Source organism: Sceloporus undulatus, chromosome 5 (genome assembly GCF_019175285.1).
Source record: "Sceloporus undulatus isolate JIND9_A2432 ecotype Alabama chromosome 5, SceUnd_v1.1, whole genome shotgun sequence".
NCBI classification, from domain to species: Eukaryota; Metazoa; Chordata; class Lepidosauria; order Squamata; family Phrynosomatidae; genus Sceloporus; species Sceloporus undulatus.
The window spans coordinates 146,217,692-146,238,117 of record NC_056526.1 but is presented as its reverse complement, the minus strand read 5'-3'; the positions used below and the strand labels follow the sequence as shown (position 1 = coordinate 146,238,117).

General features: G+C 37.4%; 1 protein-coding gene across 1 annotated transcript in view; it reads right to left on the bottom strand.

Moving 5' to 3' along the window:
* Window positions 1–20,426, bottom strand: part of IQCM (IQ motif containing M) — a 126,633-nt gene that overhangs the window by 29,843 nt on the left and 76,364 nt on the right. Inside the window, exon 11 of the mRNA XM_042469674.1 lies at window positions 3,848–4,006. Within this exon, the coding sequence (XP_042325608.1) occupies window positions 3,848–4,006 (159 nt within the window). The remainder of the gene's footprint in view (window positions 1–3,847; window positions 4,007–20,426) is intronic.

Genomic DNA, 20,426 nt, shown 5'->3' with positions numbered 1-20,426 from the left:
AATGCAGTGTGGGTGAACTTAATGACTCAAGTGAGATATGAAGTTATTTTCACAATAATCACTTTGTTTACTTATTTTTGTATCAGCCTATCAGTAGGAATTTGGTGGTAACAAAGCAATAATAAAGGCAGAAAGTTGGTTCCAATATTGTCTCAATATAAATTTAAATCTCAGTTGGCCTTTTTTATTTGCAGAATTAAAGTCTAGGGAGAGATGACTGCAAAGACAAGGACTGGCTCACTTTGTACTTTTTTCTCTAGCAATCTAATATTTCATTTGCAAAGGAATGCCTTTATTGCCAGCCCTAAGGCTGCAACATTAGCATTAATGGCGAGGAAAAGAGGGGAATACTGAATATAGAAGGAAGGCATGTTGTAGGCATTCGTTTCTTCAGCATTTAGTTGCCTGAAACTATGAAAATGGAAATAATAGGGAAGTACCACAACATGCATTTCTGACCACCACCACATAACCATCCAGATTAGACAACAGTCTCAGAAGCTGGGGAAGGCTGCTTTTGAACAAAGTTTAGTATCTTCATCTTTCCAGTCACTGCTGCTATCAGGCTGTTAACAGAAGTTGGCTATTCAAATTAGGTGGCACTATTGTCATTCAGCTACCTGAACATCTGGTATATCTCCAAGTCCACTGTACTGGCATTCATTTTGAAGTCCTATATCATTTGAAGCCAGTTATTACTTCCATGCACTTTTGTCCATCCATTTTGATCTCTAGAAATTTTATGATGGTCATATAACCAAAGCACTGAATATTCTGAATGATCATATAACCAAAGCATTGAATATTCTGAATGATCATACAACCAAAGCATTTATTATACTGGCCAGTTATTCTTGCTAAGACATATACCTACTGAAAACATTGGGGGGCATCTCCTTGGTTGCATCTGCACTGCAGAAATAGTCTACTTTGACACTACTTTAACAGCCATGGCTCAATGCTATGGAATTCTGGGAACTGTAGTTTTGTGAGACATTTACCTTTCTCTGTCAGAGAGCTCTGGTGCCCCTACAAATTTCAGTTCCCAGAATTCCATAGCATTGAGTCATGACAGTTAAAGTGGTGTCAACATTTTTGCAGTGTGGATGCAGCTCTTGATCTCATGTTTTTTATCAGTGTTTGCTCCTGAGTAAGTACTTCTTTTGGATGTTGTGCAAGGAGAGCTCCAGTACCTCCTTGCTCAAAACCTTTCTCCAGGGTGTGCAGTGTCAGTAGATAGTTTCTGGGCACAGCTCCAGGCACCTCCTCCACAGGCCACAGATTGGTCATGCAAGTGTGTCAGGAGAATTCCCTCACATCACTGCCTGACGTACTGTCAGAACCAACTCAGATCTTGGCTGCTGCTTTTGATTTTCTTTTGTTATTAGTTGCATCGTTATTATTTTACATTCATTCCATTTCATATAAGATGCTATCTGGCGGTCAGGAAACAGCATACAAATACATAAACAATTCACCAAATATGTCTTATACCACTAATTCATACTGCACAAGAATCAGAAATTTTATTCTTATTGATAAGCTAAGGCTTGTATGCAAACTGCTAGTTACAATAGTGGTAATATCTCTCTATCCATTGAGTAGAAATGTATGAGAAACCCAATCTGACAAGTTTGATTTAGTCCACACATGCTGAACTGTCCATGGGGCAGAAAAAGTTAGTGCTCTGAAATCCTTACATTGATGGATGGACAGAGACATGTCCAGATAGAATAGGCACATTATTAAACAGTGTGCTTAAATAAATGTATATATTTCAAAAGCATGCAAACGCTGCTTTAATGTGTTCTAGTCAATGAGGGAAAGCATTCAAACTAGTCCAGTTTTTAAGATGTGTACAGCAATGCCAATACACACACACACACACACACACACACACTAAAAACACCTTAAGTTTTCATGAGTTAAAGCAGGCTTTAGTTTCCCTTGCAACCAGGAGAGTCCAAGCTCAGTGTCTCCTGCGAGGCTGTGTTGCGACCTAGTCAATGTCAGAGCTGAATTTCAGGTAATCTGACATGACAGTGATAGTTATAGAATGTTACATGTTCACAAGTGCTGGATTGTTTAAGTCTTCAGCCTCTTGACTGGTTTGTTAAGTCCAACATGGCTACTCAGGGTAAAAGATATAAAAATCCTCATTCTGTCCATACTTATTACAACACTATGCTTGCATACACTGTATTTATGCTATGTATTTTGTGTTTGCCATTTCATTTGTTTGATCTGGTTAGTGTCACATTCTGAATATACTTTGTGTGATCTGACATTCTGTTTAGTGTATTGATATGTATAGCTAGTTTAGCTTGTTGTTATTAACTGTCCTTGAATTGACTTTGATGCATGGTGACCCTGTGAATGAGATATCTCCATGTCTCCCTATCCTCCACTGCTCTGCTCATTTTCTGAAGACTCATGACTATGTCCTCTCTAACCAAGTTTAGTCATTTAGTGTGTGGTCTACCTCTCATTCTTTCCCAGCATTATTGTCTTTACCAATGAGTCACACTTTCTCATGATGTGTCCAAAGTACAATAGCCTCAATTTAATCATTTAGGCCTCTAGGGATATTTCTGGTGTGATTCACTTACAGACCCATTGGTTTGTCTTTCAGTATCCTTCTTCTCCAACATCACATCTCAAATCAATTGATTGTCTTTTTATCAGCTTTTTTCACAGTGCAGCTCTCTCATCCATACACAGTGATTGGGAATACTATGGCTTGGATGATTGTGACTTTAGTGCCCTATTGTATATCTTTATTTTTTAGGATCTTCTCTCTCTCGTTCATGGCTGCTCTTTCCATTCCTACTGTTCTTCTTATCTCTTGACTGCAGTCTCCATTCTGGGTAATGTTTGATCCCAGATACAAGAAATACAGTATTTGACTATTACAATTTCCTCATTCTCTAATTCAAATTTATGTAGGTCCTCCGTGGTCATTATTTTTTGTTTTCTTTATGTTTGGCAGCAAGCCTGCCTTTGCACTTTCTTCCCTGATCTTCCTTCGTAATTGTTCCAAGTCATCGATGTTTTCTGCTATTAATATTGTGTTGCCCACATGTCTTAGATTGTTGGTAGTCCTTCCTTCTGTCTTCACTCCTCCTTCTTCTGTGTCTAGCCCTGATTTTTGTATGTAAACCGCTTTGATCTAGAGGAAAGGCGGTATATAAATAAAACTTTTATTATTTATTATTATTGTATGCATACAAGTTGAACAAGTATGCTGAAAATATGCAGCCTAACTACTCTGCCTGTTGGGAATCATTCTGTTTCTCCATATTCTGTTCTGACAGTGGCCTCAGGTCTTGAGTATAGATTTCTCAGCAGAACTGTCAAGTGTATTGGCACTCCCATGTGTTTGAAAGTATTCCATAGCTTTTCATGATTGATGCAGTAACATGCCTTACAGGAGGCCCTTCTTATATACTGATTTTTATACACAGATTCAAGCATCCATGGTTTGAAAATGTTCCAAAAAAGTATAAATTTAAAATATCAAACCTTGATTTTCCATTTTTTTTAAATAAGGGACAACATTTTGCTATGTCATTATATTTAATGGGACTTGAGCATCCACGGATTTTGACAAATAAACAAATCTGAGAAATGACTTTATATTAAGCCTCTAGGAAGAGATTTTGTAGAAATGCCTGAGAAAAATACTAAGTATCACTAAACAGATTGTATCAATTTATAATTACCATGCAGATGTAAACACAGATGTACAGGGAAATGTGTAATCAATACTCCTTAAGCATGGGGGGGGAACAACCTAAAACATATTTTGATACTCAGATTTTGTTAAAAGATAACAATAACAACTTACTTAAATATGTGGCAGCATCTTCCCCATCAACGATTGGTTTCAGCCAGGTTGATCTAGCAACAGCTGCAGTTACTAGTTTGAGACCACGAGGAGGGTACAACATGAAGGCCATTTCAACTGCTTGCATCTTATTGATGTTTACTAACTTCAAATCAGAGTCTAAAAAAGAAAAAGGAGCTGCTCTGTGACAAACAAACTTTAAGTATTCAACATTTAATTAATTTATGGAGCTCATGCAATAAGGTGAGTTATATATCCCCACTAGTCATGATGGATATTTTTTCCAGTACCATTGACAAGAGTTCCTCTGTATATCAGACCCTGAGGAACACAAGCAGCAGGAGTGGGTAAAATTGCACTCATGTCCTACTTGTGGGCTTCCTATAAGCATCACGTTGGCCACTGTGGGAATGAATACTCAACTAGATAGGACTTTGGTTTTCTTTGATTTTCTTATCAGAATGGCTATTACCTTAAATAGCTTCAAAGGGGATAAGTCATATTCATGGAAAACAAACAATGGCTTCTATCTGTAATGGCTAGATGGGACTTTCAGACTAGGGCCTTGCTCATCTCATTCTCATCATGCAAAAGAAGAATAAGAACCTTTTGCAAAACTATGATTCCTGATACACTCTTGAATGGAATTTTAAAAATTAGGCTTGGATAGATTGTTCCTGCCTTTTTGGTGAATTAATACACTCTTTTGTGCTGTGTGTGTGTGTGCGTGTGTGTGTTTGTGCGCGTGCGCTTTGCTTCACAAAGGAAAAGGAGATTGGTTTTAGGCAGACACATTTTGCACAAATTGCAGAAACCTTGACAAAAATAAGGGTGGGTTGTCTCACTTTCATGCAGGAGGCATGAAATCTCACAGGGGTTGTTGTTTTCCTGACAGGGTGTCTCAGTCCATCAAGCCATCCTGTCTCATTGAGAAGTTAAAAAATTGCAAAAATATTCTTCACATTGCTATTCCAGATTGAAGACACAACACAACATTGAGCACAAGCTACAAGGAAACAACAGTGTGAGAAGGCTATTGCTGAATTACTGTACTTGAGCAAAGCTTGGAGAAGTTATTCTGTTCATTGTAATTCCTAGAATCTCCTTTCTAGGTGGGTTCTGTTAGTTGTAGCCCAAAAAGGTAACTTTTCCAAGCTCTGTATTTAACAAATAGAACATACTGTTTTAATCCTACCTGTATATTATACACAGCATGGCAACAATGCTAGACTGGGGTTACTGGGCAAAAGACAGAAACCTCTATCAGTTAGAGCCTAGTCCTTGAATTCTACTCCAACCCTGATGCATTTCTAGTGGGAAAAATATATTTTCATTTATGAGTTTTAATCACATTTTCCTGCTAAAGAGCTGCTCAAACAGGTCACAATTAGCCTTAAAGCAAGAATTATCAACTGTAATAACCAAAACCATAATTACAAAATGCACAAATGAAAACAATAATATTACTGACAGGTATACATTCAGATAAAAGAGAAAGGAAATCAAGTTTGTGATGTTGTAAGGGAAACAAACAAAAGTTAGATTGGCTCTGGTAGGAAATGGGTAAATTCTATAGAGTAATAAGGTTTACTGTCTTCCTGCAGCTATTGTAATCCTTAGAGCTCAAATCAGGAGGCTGAGAAATATCTGTGCCCAGAATATGTGGTTTAAACTCTGCAACCAATGCCCCCTTGTTTTCATTCACAACAAGTTGTCAGGGGTGAAAAATGAGTCAAAATGTAGAAGACATATGAAATCATCAATTTGGAATGCATCTCAGTGGTTATCTAGTTCAGTACAGAGAGAGATAGAGACTGCAGGATTTGCAGTGTGGTGTGTAACTGTTGTTGTTGTGTGCCTGAAAGTTGTTTCTGACTTATGGTGACTCTAAGGCGAACCTATCATGGGTTTTTCTTGGCAAGATTTGTTCAAAAGAGATTTACCATTGCCTTCCCCTGAGGATGAGTGTGACTTGTCAAAGTCACCCAGTGGGTTTCATGGCTGAGCGTGGAATCAGACCATGGTTTCCAGAGCTGTAGTCAAACACACAAACCACTATACCACACTGGCGACACATCCCTAATACAGTGCTGCCCAGCCTTTGCTCTCCACTAAAGGATACCCCATCATTTCCTAAAGTGGCCCTTTCCATTGTTGAATAGCTCTTACCTGTACGCAGTTTTTCATAATGTCTACTTCCCTATAATATCTACCCATTGAATTTAGTCCTGTTCTCTGAATTAACAGAAACCAAATCCACTCTTTCTTCTGCATATCATACTTCAGATATTTGAAGATCACTATCATTGAGTAAAATGGAAAGAACATTTTGTCATTGTGATTTCTTACCCTTCTGTTACCCAAGAAGGCCAGAAATTTATGGTGACCAATTTTCTATTAGAAGGATGGCTTTGCTCCACACAAAACTTTGGACTCACAGAGAGTTGCTTAGTAACTGTGAGAGGCATAATGGGAGGAGTTCTTTCATATGAAGTGGTTGATTGAGATGAGCATGTTGAAATGAATAGGCATGCTTGCTTCACTGTAGATGGCAGATGATTGCAATTGTCATGGGCAACAATCTAGGCCAAACCTGCACAACTTGGCAGTAGGTGAGGACCAAAATTAAAATACCAGTATACTAAACTTCTTCAGGCTGCGGATAGGTTTTAATTAAATGTTAATTAATTGATAATATTAATAATATTAATTAAGAACTAATGTTAATTCCATCCTCCTCAGCAGCTCGCTGTGAACAATTTGCAAGACACTTTGCAGACAAAATCGCTTGGATTCGCTCTGACTTGGATGCTATAGTTGATACAGGTCCAGGAATGTAATCTTGGCACCTGCTTGTCCTAAAATGAGAGAGTGAAGAGAGTGGTGAATTCCTCATTGCAGCAAGGCAGATTTCCATGCTGCCTAAAGGGAGCTGTGGTGAGGCCACTCCTGAAAAAGTCCTCCTTGGATCCTGCCATCCTGGATAACTATCGCCCAGTCTCTAATATTCCATTCTTGGCCACAGTTCTGGAGCAAGTGGTGGCTTCCCAGCTCTAGGGGTTTCTGGATTAAATGGATTATCTAGATCCATTTCAATCTGGCTTCTGACCTGGCTATGGGACAGACAGCTTTGGTCACCTTTAGATGACCTACGCAGGGATCTGGACAGGAGAAGTGTGTCCCTGTTAGTCCTTCTGAATCTCTCAGCAGCTTTCAATAGCATCGACCATGGAATCCTTCAGGGCTGCCTTTCTGAGATGGGACTTGGGGCCACTGTCACTCCACTCTCTTTTTAAAATCTGTAAATATTGAATTTGTGGATCCAGTTATGGAATTAATAAATACAGTGTTGCAAACTGTAAGGCCATTTCAATCCCATCTTAGTATCTGGTCAGTTATTTTGATAATAAACTTTCACAATAAGGAAGACAAATCTTGTGGATTTGGCCAAGATCCTTATGAAAAAAAGTTATCATGATATTGATTTTATTATTGTAATATATTGGATGATTTTATTCACTGAGTGTATCCTTATATTTCTCTTTTATGTCATCAAATTTAAAAAAATGGATAAATATGGTCTTCTGACATATCCATTCTAACTCATATCCTTCTTGTTCTAATTGAATCAGCATACCCTAATTTCATGCTCTCTGGGCATGTCAGATTGAAACATCATTCTCAGACAGCCCTCCTCCTCTTTTCCAGTCACCATGGCCTTTCAGAGCTGTAGTCCAACACATCTGGAGTACCTCAAGGATAGGGAAGGCTGAATAAAACTACACTACATTTGAATTCAGCACCCAACATTTTGGCCACAACTAGTTGTCAAACTAATTTCTAGAACTCCTAAATGTAAACTCTGAATGTTATTATCACCCAAACCATTTCAGCAAGACACTTCATTTTCTTCACCATGAAATAAGTGAACGTCTCACATTTTTGTCATGTCATTTTTATAGAACACTTCTGTTCATTAGTAATAAAAACATTATAAACATGGCAATTCATTCATCAAAGTGAAAAATGTTGTGCTTGTATACCAAGAAAAGGGGAGTCAAAATAGGCTGTCTTTCTTCTTAAATTAATGGAGCATCTGTTGCTTAGATACAATGTTTTCTCCTTAAACAGGAATATAACTATAAGCTCATTAATGAAGATTCAAAAGGTCAAGATTCTAACAGATGAAAGGTGAAACTGAAAAAAAAATCAAACAAGGTCAACAAGAGTTTGTAATTTGGGGAAATAAATAAAAAGAAGCTAGAACTACTGGTTTGGAAAGGCAAGTCATACATCCCTTTTCTTCTGCCAAAATATAATCCCCTTTCTGATTTTGTAACAGAAGGGAAGGGATGGTACAGCAATATGTGAACATGTTATGCAAGAGCTAACAATTCTCCCCCTTTTCCTAAAACCATTTTAACCATTTCTGTCAGAAACCAGCAATTTGGATTGCTTGAATAACTGGAGCATTGTCCAGTAAACTGCGAGTGCAGGTCTTGATATTGCCTTAACAGGTCATAATAAATATTCCAAAGGAATAAAAGTTTCCCACTCTCTTTTTCTTTACATAACTTTGAAAATTTAGGAACAAATTGTTAAATGAAAATTACTCCATCCAAAAGTCCTCAAATAACCTGGGAGGGAGAGGGAGGGTTGTTTTTTATTTTTAAGTTTCCATTAACACTGACTATCAAATATGCTACAAAATAATGAGACAAGAAAATATTTATTTTTTGGTTTTCACATGTAGTTTTAATATGCCCACATATGAATAATGATTAGGTGTTGGACAAGAATTTGAGCAGAGGCACTAAACTATGGAAGCCTTCTTTCTGAAATGTTGCAGTGCGGCCCTAAATGGAGCACTGCACACAACACTTTTTGCTGGATAATGTGTTATTATTGTTATGTCTCTTCAACTTGACTCCAGTTTATGGCAACTCTGTCACAAATTTTTCTTGACAAGATTTATTCAGAAGAGGTTTGCTATTGCCTTCTCTTAAGGCGGGGAGACTGTGATCACTGAGGTCACCTAGGGGTTTCCATGACTGAGCAGGGATTTGAACTCTGGTCTTCCAAGGTCATAATCCGACATTCACACTGGCTGCTTTGATGTGTATAATACAACAAAATGTCTCAAACTGCATATGGACACATGCTTACATAGATACATCAATTGATATATGTAGATGCTCTCAACAGTGTAGGAAAGAAAAGAGATAGCAAATACAGGAGACATGGGATGGGAAATGACTGGTGGGGTTGCTCCACAGGGAGAAAACAATGAGAAGTCTGTCTTTGTTCCTTTGGGGAAATTATAGGCAAGACAAGAAGTTCCTTGATTCTGCATCAGGAAATGAGATGCATTTCCAGACACAGAGCCTCCAATTCAAGGAGACTTCCTCTAGCTACTACCTTTCCCTATCTTCAGCATCTCCTCACCCTCAGTGAGCTTCACTGTCAGGATCATCAGCAACCAGAAGTTACATTGCTAGGTTCTATTTTTAGATGCTATTTTTGCTGTTTCAGGGGCAGGGGCAGCATTATTAGGGAAACTGCAGGCTATTTTCAGCCAACAAAGGATTTTTCAGGCAAATGTTTGACTGGGAGGTCAGGGACCACATGTTATTCTTCGAGAGCTGCATGTGACCCACAGGCTGCACAATCCCACCCCGCCCTGGTAGAAAAGGGAATGCTGAGAATGATTTTCCAGAGCTTGTATGTTGAACACTATACAACTGAAGTTTTGTAAGTACACTCACACATCTATGTTAGAGTTGCAGGTTAGGAGAAATATACATTCAACCATCTTTATGTGATACAGGTATAACACTTTGATACAGCTTTCATTGCCATAACTCCATTACATGGAATCCTGGAATCTGTAGTTTGGTGAAGTACTTAGAAGTTTTTGCTAAATTGCAGCACTGTGGCAACTGGAGGAAGGTAGATGAGCGTCATCAAATCAGTTTTTGATGGTAGGATACATGCTAGCTATGTGCTGTTACAAATTATTGCCTCACTTCGCAAAACTTTGAAGAGTCCATCTAGATACTTTTGTTCAGACAGTAGCACTACAGGAATAGTGTCTGGTTCTTAATTTTTCTAAACAAAGGCATATGATGAATCTGCGTGACTTGATTTTAGAGAACTTCTTAAAATAAAAGTAGTATTTTAATACCTTTTAAAATACCTCTTAAAATAATAGTAGCAATGTATTAATACTTTAATCAATATTGCCAATCACAGTTTTTCAGTGTTCATATTGCGCTGTTTCAGCTAAGATATTGCTTAAGGTATAGGTAAAATTGTGAATAGCCTGCCATGGTTAAATAAGCCATATGATAGCTGAACAACCCTGACAAAAGGCAGAGAAAATAATAATTCAGAATTCTAATATCTAGAAGCAGCACCAGTTCTACCAAAATTACAAGCTATAAAACTTTGAAATACAAGAATGCACAGCCAAAAAATAGAGGAAAAGAGAAAAAACATATCATATTATTTATCTGAAAGAGGGCAAAAACAGGAAACTGGTTGATATAGCAAACTGCAAAATATAATATAGAAACTGTGATGAAGATGAAAGATAGTAGACATATAAACTAAGGATTGCAGAAACAAACATTGCTTTGTAAAAGCACATTCTCACAAATCTGTCTCCACAAGGCTGTCCGAAATGTATACTCACTAGAGCTTAAGGAAGATTTAAAAAGAAACCTCTGGCAGGTACTTTTCAGGCCCCAGATGCAAAAATGTATGTGCACCACAGCTATGACTGCATAGACATAGCTTTTGTTCAAAGCTGGACTCTCACAGATCAACCTATTTAACCCACAGTAATATATATTCTTAAAGTTATTATTATGACATTTGTCTAAGAACGTCTGAAGAAGCCATCATTTATTTTTTTTATAGTTTCCCTGTAATATATAACAATATGTATTCAAAGACACATGGCCAAATATTGCTTAATAGCACAATATTCATACGGCTTAGGGTTCTCACTGAAGTCTCTGTTCTGATCAATGTTTGATCAAAGGTATAGGAAATCTTTAACTATTTCAATTTCCTTGTTATCTAGGTTAAATTTATGTAAATTTCTTTAATTTTGTTTTCTTCAGCAGTAAGCCTGCCTTTGCACTTTCTTCTTTAACTGTCCTAAGTAATTGTACCAAGTCTATGATCTTTTCTGCTAGCATTATGGTGTCATCTACATATCTTAGATTGTTGATGTTCTTCCTATCTTCACACATTCTCCTTCTGAGTCTAAACCTACCCTTTGTATGATATATGTTGAACAAATAGTGTTATAGGATTCAGACTTGTCTGAGTCCTTTGTCAATTGAGAACGATTATTTCTCCATATTCTGTTCTAAGAGCAGCTTCTTGTCCTAAGCGCAGATTTCTCATCAGGACTATTAATGTAGTGGCACTTCCATTTCTTTAAGAGCATTCCATAGCTTTTTTGTGATCTACACAGTCAAAGGCTTTGCCATATTTTATAAAGCTAGGAATAGGAAGGGCATCCATGAAAGAACTAGACAAGATTCTAAAGTGTAAAGATATACAACTGAGCGTTAAAGCCAAAATCATCCAAGTCATGGCATTCCCCATCATGCGGAATCATCCAAGCCATGGCATTCCCTATCACTCCCTATGTACAGATGTGAGAGCTGGACATTGAAGAAAGTGAACAGAAAGAGGTTAACTGGTTAGAGATGTGGTGCCGGAGAACAGTGCTGAGGATACCATGGGCAGCCAAAAAGACAAACAAATGGGTCCTAGAACAGATCAAGCCTGAATTTTCTCTGAGATGACAAAACTGAGATGACTTCAGCCACTTTGTCCACTTCTTGAAAAGACATGACTCTTTAGAAAAGACAATAATACCAGAAAAGGTAGAAGGCAGTAGAAAGAAATGTAGAAAGCAGTAGAAAGAGATAAGAAAGTTTATATAAAATAATGCTGACATTTTTGCTTTAAAATTAATTATTCAAAGTTACCTGGTAATTCCTATGTATGATTTCAGAACAGGGATCAAAATAGGGTGACCAGATGTCATAACTACAAAGAGGACAAGACTCTCCGATTGTAGGACAGTCAAGAAAAATGTAGGACATTGCCAAATAAAGCTAAAAACACTAATATACATTCATTTTATATGGTTTATATACATCTATATATAGTGGCCAGAAACTGCTCTATCTTGCCTGAGAGTTTCGGGCTTTAGATGTAGTTCAGAGTCCCATTACCAATTTACACAATGTCATACTTCTGTGTATGATTTTTGTAGACTATCATGGCCACTGCATACACTTGGAAACATCTAGAGAGTTCATTGTATAGCAGAGATTATTTTCAACCCTTTTTTAAGTGGAACCTAACTAGTTAGTCCTTCCAGACTTATTACTGAGCCATCCATATTTCATAACCATTTTTTCTTTGTCCCTTAGGAACATAAAACTTTTGGTTCCCATGGCAATCCTAGCTCTTGAAAATACTCATATTTTCCATAAAATGATAAAATACTTTAAATAAATAAATGTCCAGCTGTCTAGTATCTAAGTATTAAATTGCCGTAAGAAATAGCAATGTATTGTTGAAATAAATGTAAACAATCATCTACAAAGTAATGTGTTAAAATGCACGTATATCATTAGCCAGTAATGTCTCTTTTATTGTCAGCCCTGCTTTCTACTGTTATACTGATGGAGCAGAAACATTTACTGTATTTTAGGAGCTTATATCACAGCTTTATAACATGACTTACCACTTGTGAACTGAAGCCTGATTCAGGCTGCATCCTGCTCCTATCACATCGCTTTTGTCTCCCAATCTGCCATCCGAGTACGACCCGTCTGTGCCCTGTGTCCTTTAATGCACTTCGGCAGCCATTTTCAAAGCCAGGAGCTTTCTGACTTTGAAAAATAATAATAATTTAATAATTTGTTTTATTTATATACCGCTATTCCAAAGATCATAGCAGTGAACAGCAAGTAAGCTAATTAGCAAGTAAGCTAATTTGCCCCCAACAGTCTGGGGCAATGGCAACCGAAGTGCATTACGGGAAATGGACTGCAGCCAGGCCATACTCAGATAGCAGATTGAGAGACAAAAGCCATGAGATAAAACCAAGATGCAGCCTGAATTAGGCTTCAGTTTAGGAGAGGTATGTCATGTTATAAAACTGGGTGATGAGCCCTTTAGTTTGAAACAGCTTTCAGTGAATTGAAGTTATTTTATTTCGATACAATATTTTGGTCAAAGAAATGCTTATACAAATAAGAGGTTACACTGATTTTTTATTGTCTTTATGCAATCTGTTTGGCATTCATTTCTAACTGAAGCAACCACTTAAAAAATAATAGAGTCAAAGGCCCTGTACAGATGGGCTGAAACAGACGCCCTCGTCACCCTGTACAGACAGGTGCCACCATTGTTACGAAAGCGCCGTGTGGCATCTGTATGGCACCATGTGGCACTTGTGTAACGAGTGCACTAGTAGAGGACTGTGGCGCACTCATTACGCCACCATCGTGGCATAGGAAGAATCCCCTTTTTGCGGGTTCTTTTTCTGCTGGCGGGAAGCCTCGCCATTTGGCAGCTGAGGTTTCCCTCTGGTGGAAAAACAGGTACCAGTGGACCGCCCTTTTTGGGTGTTCTGTAGCCCACCAAAGATTCTCTTATTATCTCAACTTTGTATATTTCAACAAGTATGAATTCTAACCTACTAATCTTTTGTAAAATTTGAAGACTAACTGATATTGTAAGCAAAAGTATTCAGAGAATTTAAAAAAAAAAATCAGCTCCTGTCATTTTGCAGTCAAAACTTTGGGGGCAAATTACAGTTGACCCTCTGTATTCATGAATTTTTAATCCACAGACTCAAACATCCACATTCTGAAAATATTTAAAAAAATAATATAAAATTCCAAAAGCAAAACTTAGTTTTGCGGTGTTATGTAATGGACACAATTTCACTATTCCATTTTATTTATGGGATTTGAGGATCCATGGGTTTCTGTATCCACAGGGTGTACTGGAACCAAACCAGAGCAGATACCAAGGACCTACTGTTCACCTTGATTTATAATTAAATATGCAATCACAAAAATGTGTAATAGATTAACTATGAGGTGAAACAGACAGCCCCTTTGCACCAGCCTGGAGGTGGCATTAGAGTGCCATGTTTAGACACCCACACTCTAACACCCCCTCCCCCAAGCCAGCATCATACCACCCATTCAACCATCCAATAGACAGCTTTGCAGCACTCCAGTAGTGCAGCATTTAGACACCACATGTCACAGAAATGCTACAGAGCTGCACCAGTGGCGGGAAAGCTGGCTTTTTAGTGGGTTAAAATGAAGTGGCATTTTGCTGCTTCTTTTTGTGTGAGCAAAAAGCTGGGTTGGGGGCATGATGTGTGGTTGCAATGGCCCCCAACCAACATTCAAAGAGGCGGCATCAAGCCACCCCTTCGGGAACGTCTATTTCAGCCCTATGTCATTATAAAATAATATATGGGAAATACAGGTGATACCACCAATGCCTCTTCTGTGCTCAGCTATATCTTATAGCTAATATTTTGTTTTTACTTTTTGCATGTTTTAAAGGTATATAAAGAAAAACATTACAGAAAACCCATGTGGTTCTAGCACTTTCTCACACAAAAGGAATCAAACTCAAGTAATAGCAAAGGGAACCAAACTCAGGCCTGCAGGATTCATGCACACACCTGCAGATGCCCAAAACTGCAGAACGTCAATCCTGTTGTTTTTAACAGTGGCACAGTATGCACTTGGCTGCACTGGGATGGTCATGTGCCTGCACCACCATTTGGAAAAAAGATGGTAGGAGTGAGGTCAAGCTCAGTGGGAAGAGAAAGGAGAGACCCCAAACATTTTTAAAATTACTTTTTGGAAAAAATTTAAATTCTTTTCAAATTTTCTTTAAAAGCATCACATTTTAACCACATCTTCACTATGTATATGTAAATACATTTAGGTTGTACATATGATATTTCAAGGTATTTTAAATCTGCTAGTTGTTTATGTCACAACTATTAGCATTATATTGAATGGTATGTGGGAATTACGATTTATGACGCACCATTGGAAAAAAGCATTACTAAGGATTCTGTATGTAGTGGTATAGGAAGAGGTCAGTGGAGAGGGGTGACACCATGAATTGTTCCACTGGGTAACACCAACCCTAGTGACACTACTGAATAATAGAGAATATTCCTTTGGTCCAGCTGGACCAGAAGCCCTCTTTTTTCCAGACATATCCTACATTTCAACCTTATGTCTGGGAGGAGTTGCAAAATGTCATCTATTTTTAGCCATAAAACTTGTCCTTGTGTCATCCTAGCAGGCAAGCAAGAGGTGGCTCAACAGATTTATTACAGCCCTGGCTACTGCAAAGGGCTTGTTAGTTGTGTGCTGTGGACAAAAACAAAACAGAAATATCCATCTAGGTTCAGAAATCCACTTCTGAGTTTGAAAATATTGCATTCTGTGCTAAACAGCATTGGGGTGGGGCTTTATTCTGAAACCTATTTAAAGTGAGAATTGCTTTTCCTGCAGAATTTCCAGTGAGATAATTAATCCTTCTTTTTTACCAGAAAAAAGGGGCATCCTGGAGAATGTAGAACAGGCTTTGGGTCACAGTTTATGCACCCCAGCTCTAGTGAGTTAGGGACTGCAATTAGAAAGAGCAGATAAAATAGAAATACAGAAAAAAAATACAGGCTGTGACATAGCCTAAACAGCGGTCAATTAAATACAGTACAGATATCCCTGTACTGAGGAGCTCACTAACATATCAAGTAAGCTACAACATCTTCAGCTGTATAAACCTTACAAATACACAACCTAAATCAATTGCAATAAGTATTTTTATGGAATATTTGGCACTTAAATATCATACTGTTCTTCCAAGTTACTTTACAGATATTAAGTAAAGCAGTCACCCATGAAGGAAAAACAAATCCACACATAAAATCTTTCCTGTCTTGTGTCATTGCAAGTTTAAGTGTGTATTTGTAGTGGTGTGTATTCACTTAATTGACAGAAATAACGAAGAAATGTAAAAATAAAGATGCACTGTTCAAACTTGAAGTTTATCAAGCTCTTGCCCAGCAACAATACATGGCTGGCAGGCTGCAGTCAGCTTAATAGGTCACAAGTTGAGACAGCACTTTTTCCAATCTGTAAAGGCACTGAATTACTGAGCAGCCCATTTCCTCTATTCCAAGTCATCCTCCTTCTGCTGATTCCGCAGGAGAGAGATACAGTATGAAAAAATGAGTAATTATAAATGAATTAATAAAATATTATTTCTCCTCCATTTTTCAAATATGGGGAAAGCACAACCACAGAGAGAAGAACTCATCATTTCTATATCAATCACTTATCTCTATTTACTACTCCCCCTAATTACTATAACGATACATTCTAGTTAAATATATAAAGGGAAAAATTAGTTTTAAAATAGCAAATGGAAAGCACATGTATGTTTGGAGGAAGGGAAAGAATCAAGCATTAGGGAACCAGCTGCCACTTTTCACTCTGTGACATCTAGAGGAGACATTGGTGGGATTATCCATTACAAAGAAATATTTCAAGCATGAATTGAACTTATTTGAGGTCACTTCTGCTTCTGAAATCCTAGAATTACCAGCATTTATCCTACTTTGCATATTTCAGTGCTCCTCGCCCAACATCTAATGCTGGATAATGGGGCTTCTGACAGCAAGCAGCCCTCAGTCAATGTAACTATTTGACCCCACACTGGGATTCTGTTTCTTTGCTGCAGCTTAACTTGAGTCTCAGATGCCCAACGGAACTATAATTTTTTGCCTTTGACTGCGCTGAGAAGTAGGATGCTGCACCAGTGCATTGCAGTTCCTTATTTCATTACATAATAAAGTACTTCAAAAGCAACACATTGGGAGCTATTAGGCATTTATTTACCATGGTGGGTTAATCTTGTTCAGGGAGGTATAGAAGCTCAATAATACGCGCTACAGTATATAAGCTAATTGCATGGATAAAACCAAATGAATAATTACTTAACTCTAGAATGGGGCTCAAGGGAATTTTTCTTTAATAAAGGTTTAACTCACCAGTGATAATGAATGCAATCTCACATACTACGGAATAACACTATTAGCATAATGGCTGAGATACAAGAACTATAATTAGAACTGAATGGAAATGTTAATTACCCACCAGGCGGGTACTGAATAGAAAGGGAATTTTTACCCTTACCCATAAAAAGGAGAATAGGAGTTTTAGGAATTTCTTCCATGTTTCTCCCACACACAGCCAAAAGATTAAGAGGCATAAAAACTAATGATAAAATTTCCCCAAGTTTTTGGTATTTGACCCATTATAGCCTCACTAGTTTTCAGGCAATATAATGTTCTGTGAACAGATTAAATTGGTCCCATTGAAATCAATGGTATAGCTAAAGCTTTAATACAATTGTTCATCCGAATGAAATATTTCCTGATTTACCAAATTCGTTTTGATTTAATGGGTCACATTAGTTTTAACTGCTGATTGATTTTTGGCCTTGTATCCCATTGATGACTATTATTATCATTATTCACTTTATTTACGTCCTACCTTCCCCAGCCCCCCAAAACCCAGAGACTCAAGGCACCTTACAAAATTAAAAACAGATACAGTATAAATATAAGTACACAAAAGAATATCATTAAAATGTAATTAAGCTATCTATAACTTTTGAAAACAATTAAAACATTAAAAGATGAAAATGATAAAGCAGTACAGCAGCTTATTATAAGCTGATTCATTAAAAAGTCAGTGCCTAAACTCCTCTGAGATTTTTTTTTTAAGTCTGCCATTGATATGTCAGTCAAACTGCCATCATAGGCTCACTTGCTGAAGACACAAGAGAGGGCCTTCTCAGTGGCTTCTCAGTGGCTGCTCTTATCCTCTCGAACTCCTTTCCACAGAACTCTAGCCTCCTCCCTTCTTTCCTCTCACCAGCAGACAAAGACTTTTTGTTTCAAGTAGCCTTTTATAGGTAAACATGGAATTCATACTGGAATGCATTTTATTCATTCATTTATTCATTGATGGATCAATTCATTTTTGCATGTCTTTTAATGATTTTATATAGTTTAATATGTAGGGTTTAAAAAAATTTTAAATATTGTTAAGGTGGTTGTTTGTTCTTTACTGACTTTCTTTGGAATTATTTAATTGGCTTTCTTTGGAAGCCACCTTGGGCCCTACCCTGGGAGGAAGGTGCCATACAAATGAAATAAATAAATAAAGTCTTCCAATAGGACAGGAAGGGCATCTAGGAAAGGAGTTCCAGAGTCTAAAAAGTCAATGAAAAACCTTCCCACCAGACTTGTCTATAAGAGTGGTGAAAAGATCTCAAGGCCCAGGGCAGGCTTATGTAGAAAAGGTAAAGCAGTTCAAGAAAACCTGGATGCAACTCATGATGAGACTAAAGCATGGCTAACATGATCTGGAATTAATTCTATATCTTTGGACATAAATGTTATTTTTATGGCTTTCAAAAATGTACAAAACAGAAAATCCACCCTTTAAGGTGAATAATTCTTCTCTTGTTTTTGGCATCACAGAATTAATAAACAGTATTTTATTTCCTGATGCTCACTTTGCCATTATACAGAAGGCTAAGGCTGAATTTGTAATGAAAGCAGGTAATTGTCCATGGAAAGATACTGGGTTAATAGAAAATCATACATTACATTGTTATTATTTTTTAGATCATCAAGAAAACTTCTGACATATCAAATTATGCTGCATTTTAGCACAACTAAAATACAACAACAACAACAACAACAATAATAATTTCAAAACATTGTGGAAGTAGCATAAAATAATTATAAACAAATTAGTAACAAAATTCAATAAAGGGCATGTCAGCAGTGAAATAAATAAAACATTTACACACCCCAAAGCCAAACACAAAAATAACACAACAGACCTATTCAACTCAAAGTGGACCAAAGTAGAGGAAAAAGACAGACATATAACCCAACAGAAGAAGCAGTACCAGAAATAGAAGAAGGTCCACCTGAACAGGCCCTAACTTCATGCTTACCTGGCAGTCTAATTTCTTCTTCCAGTATGCAGACAAGTAGCAGATTTGGATGCTCAGATAGTATGGATGCAAGTGGTTTTTCAAATAACTTAACCTCAAACAATTTACAGTTTAAATGCCAATGCTAGTTCAGATGTGCTCAGAAATACAGCTGATGCAGAAATAACGCATTGTTGTTTAAACATCTTGCCTTCCCCAGCATCTGGCCCACAGCATTCTGCAATACCTGAATTTTTAATTCCATGTTTTCTAAAATGCATTGTTGTAAATTAGTGTAGATATAACTAGCGCATGGGTAACTGAGGAAAGATCCAACACATACAGAGAGGATCATACCTGATGTACCTTTAGCTGAAGAAAGTCATTTTTGGCTACTGCACGTGTACAAATATTCAATCCAGGACAACTCTCCAAGCTGTGAATTTGGTCTATCAGAAGGAATGTAACCCCATCCAAGATTGATAGAATACCTCAATCCAAATTTGTCATCTTTTCCACTCACTGAACCTCAGCACTAAGTTGCAGCTTGTTTACTTTCATCTCTCTCAAACTTCTCTCTAGACACCTGTTCAGGAATTCAAGTCTCTCTTTTATTGGTAGGGTAAAATGCAAGGTATATCTGCACATTTTTAGTATAGTTGTGGCATGTTTATCCATGTTTTTTACACATGGCTCCCTAATTTTACTTCCTCCAGTTGGCCACTCCTAGTGGCTTCTGGTTTACATTTGCTTTCAGGTGCCTTTGGCTACAAGGAAATTCAAGGGTCCCTGAGGAAACAGTATCAGGTTTACTCTTACTACCCCTATTCATATTTAACTGTAAATATTTTCCAAAAGAAGCATGTACTCTCTAGTGTGGGTTTATATGGGATAACACAATTTGTTCCATACAAACACAGCAGTGGATTGATTTTCTCAACAGCAAAGAAGACTAACGAAGACCCCTGACATCCATTCAATATCCAGTTGTTTAAACTCTGCAGCCTCTTTTACCCAACACCTGACTACAGTTATAGGAGGTTTGAATTTAACTTCTTCTAAAGATTAGGCTGCTTTCAGGGTTAATGTAGCTTTGGGTCTTTTTGCATAAACAAAGTGACCTATTCGATTAGCTTGCAGATTTCATGCAAACATAATGTAGCCCCAGGGAGTTCTGCAATCATTATCAAGAAGGTGAAATAATATTTTTATATGAAATTGTCCTTCAGGCTGAACATGCAGTTTTAATCTCACAAAAGACTCTCAACAAGGGAGAGCCTAAGTAACAATGAATCCAGGATTTTTACTCTAGGAATGTTTTAAATTCTCTTCCACTCCCCATCATGAATTCAAATTCTGCTCCAATGTTTTCAGTTTATTTATGGCCCAAACTTAGGATCTGTAATACATTGAGAACATTTAGCATTGAGCCATTACATGTAACCTTCAACTTTTGGTAAGCAAGGCCCATAGGGAGTAC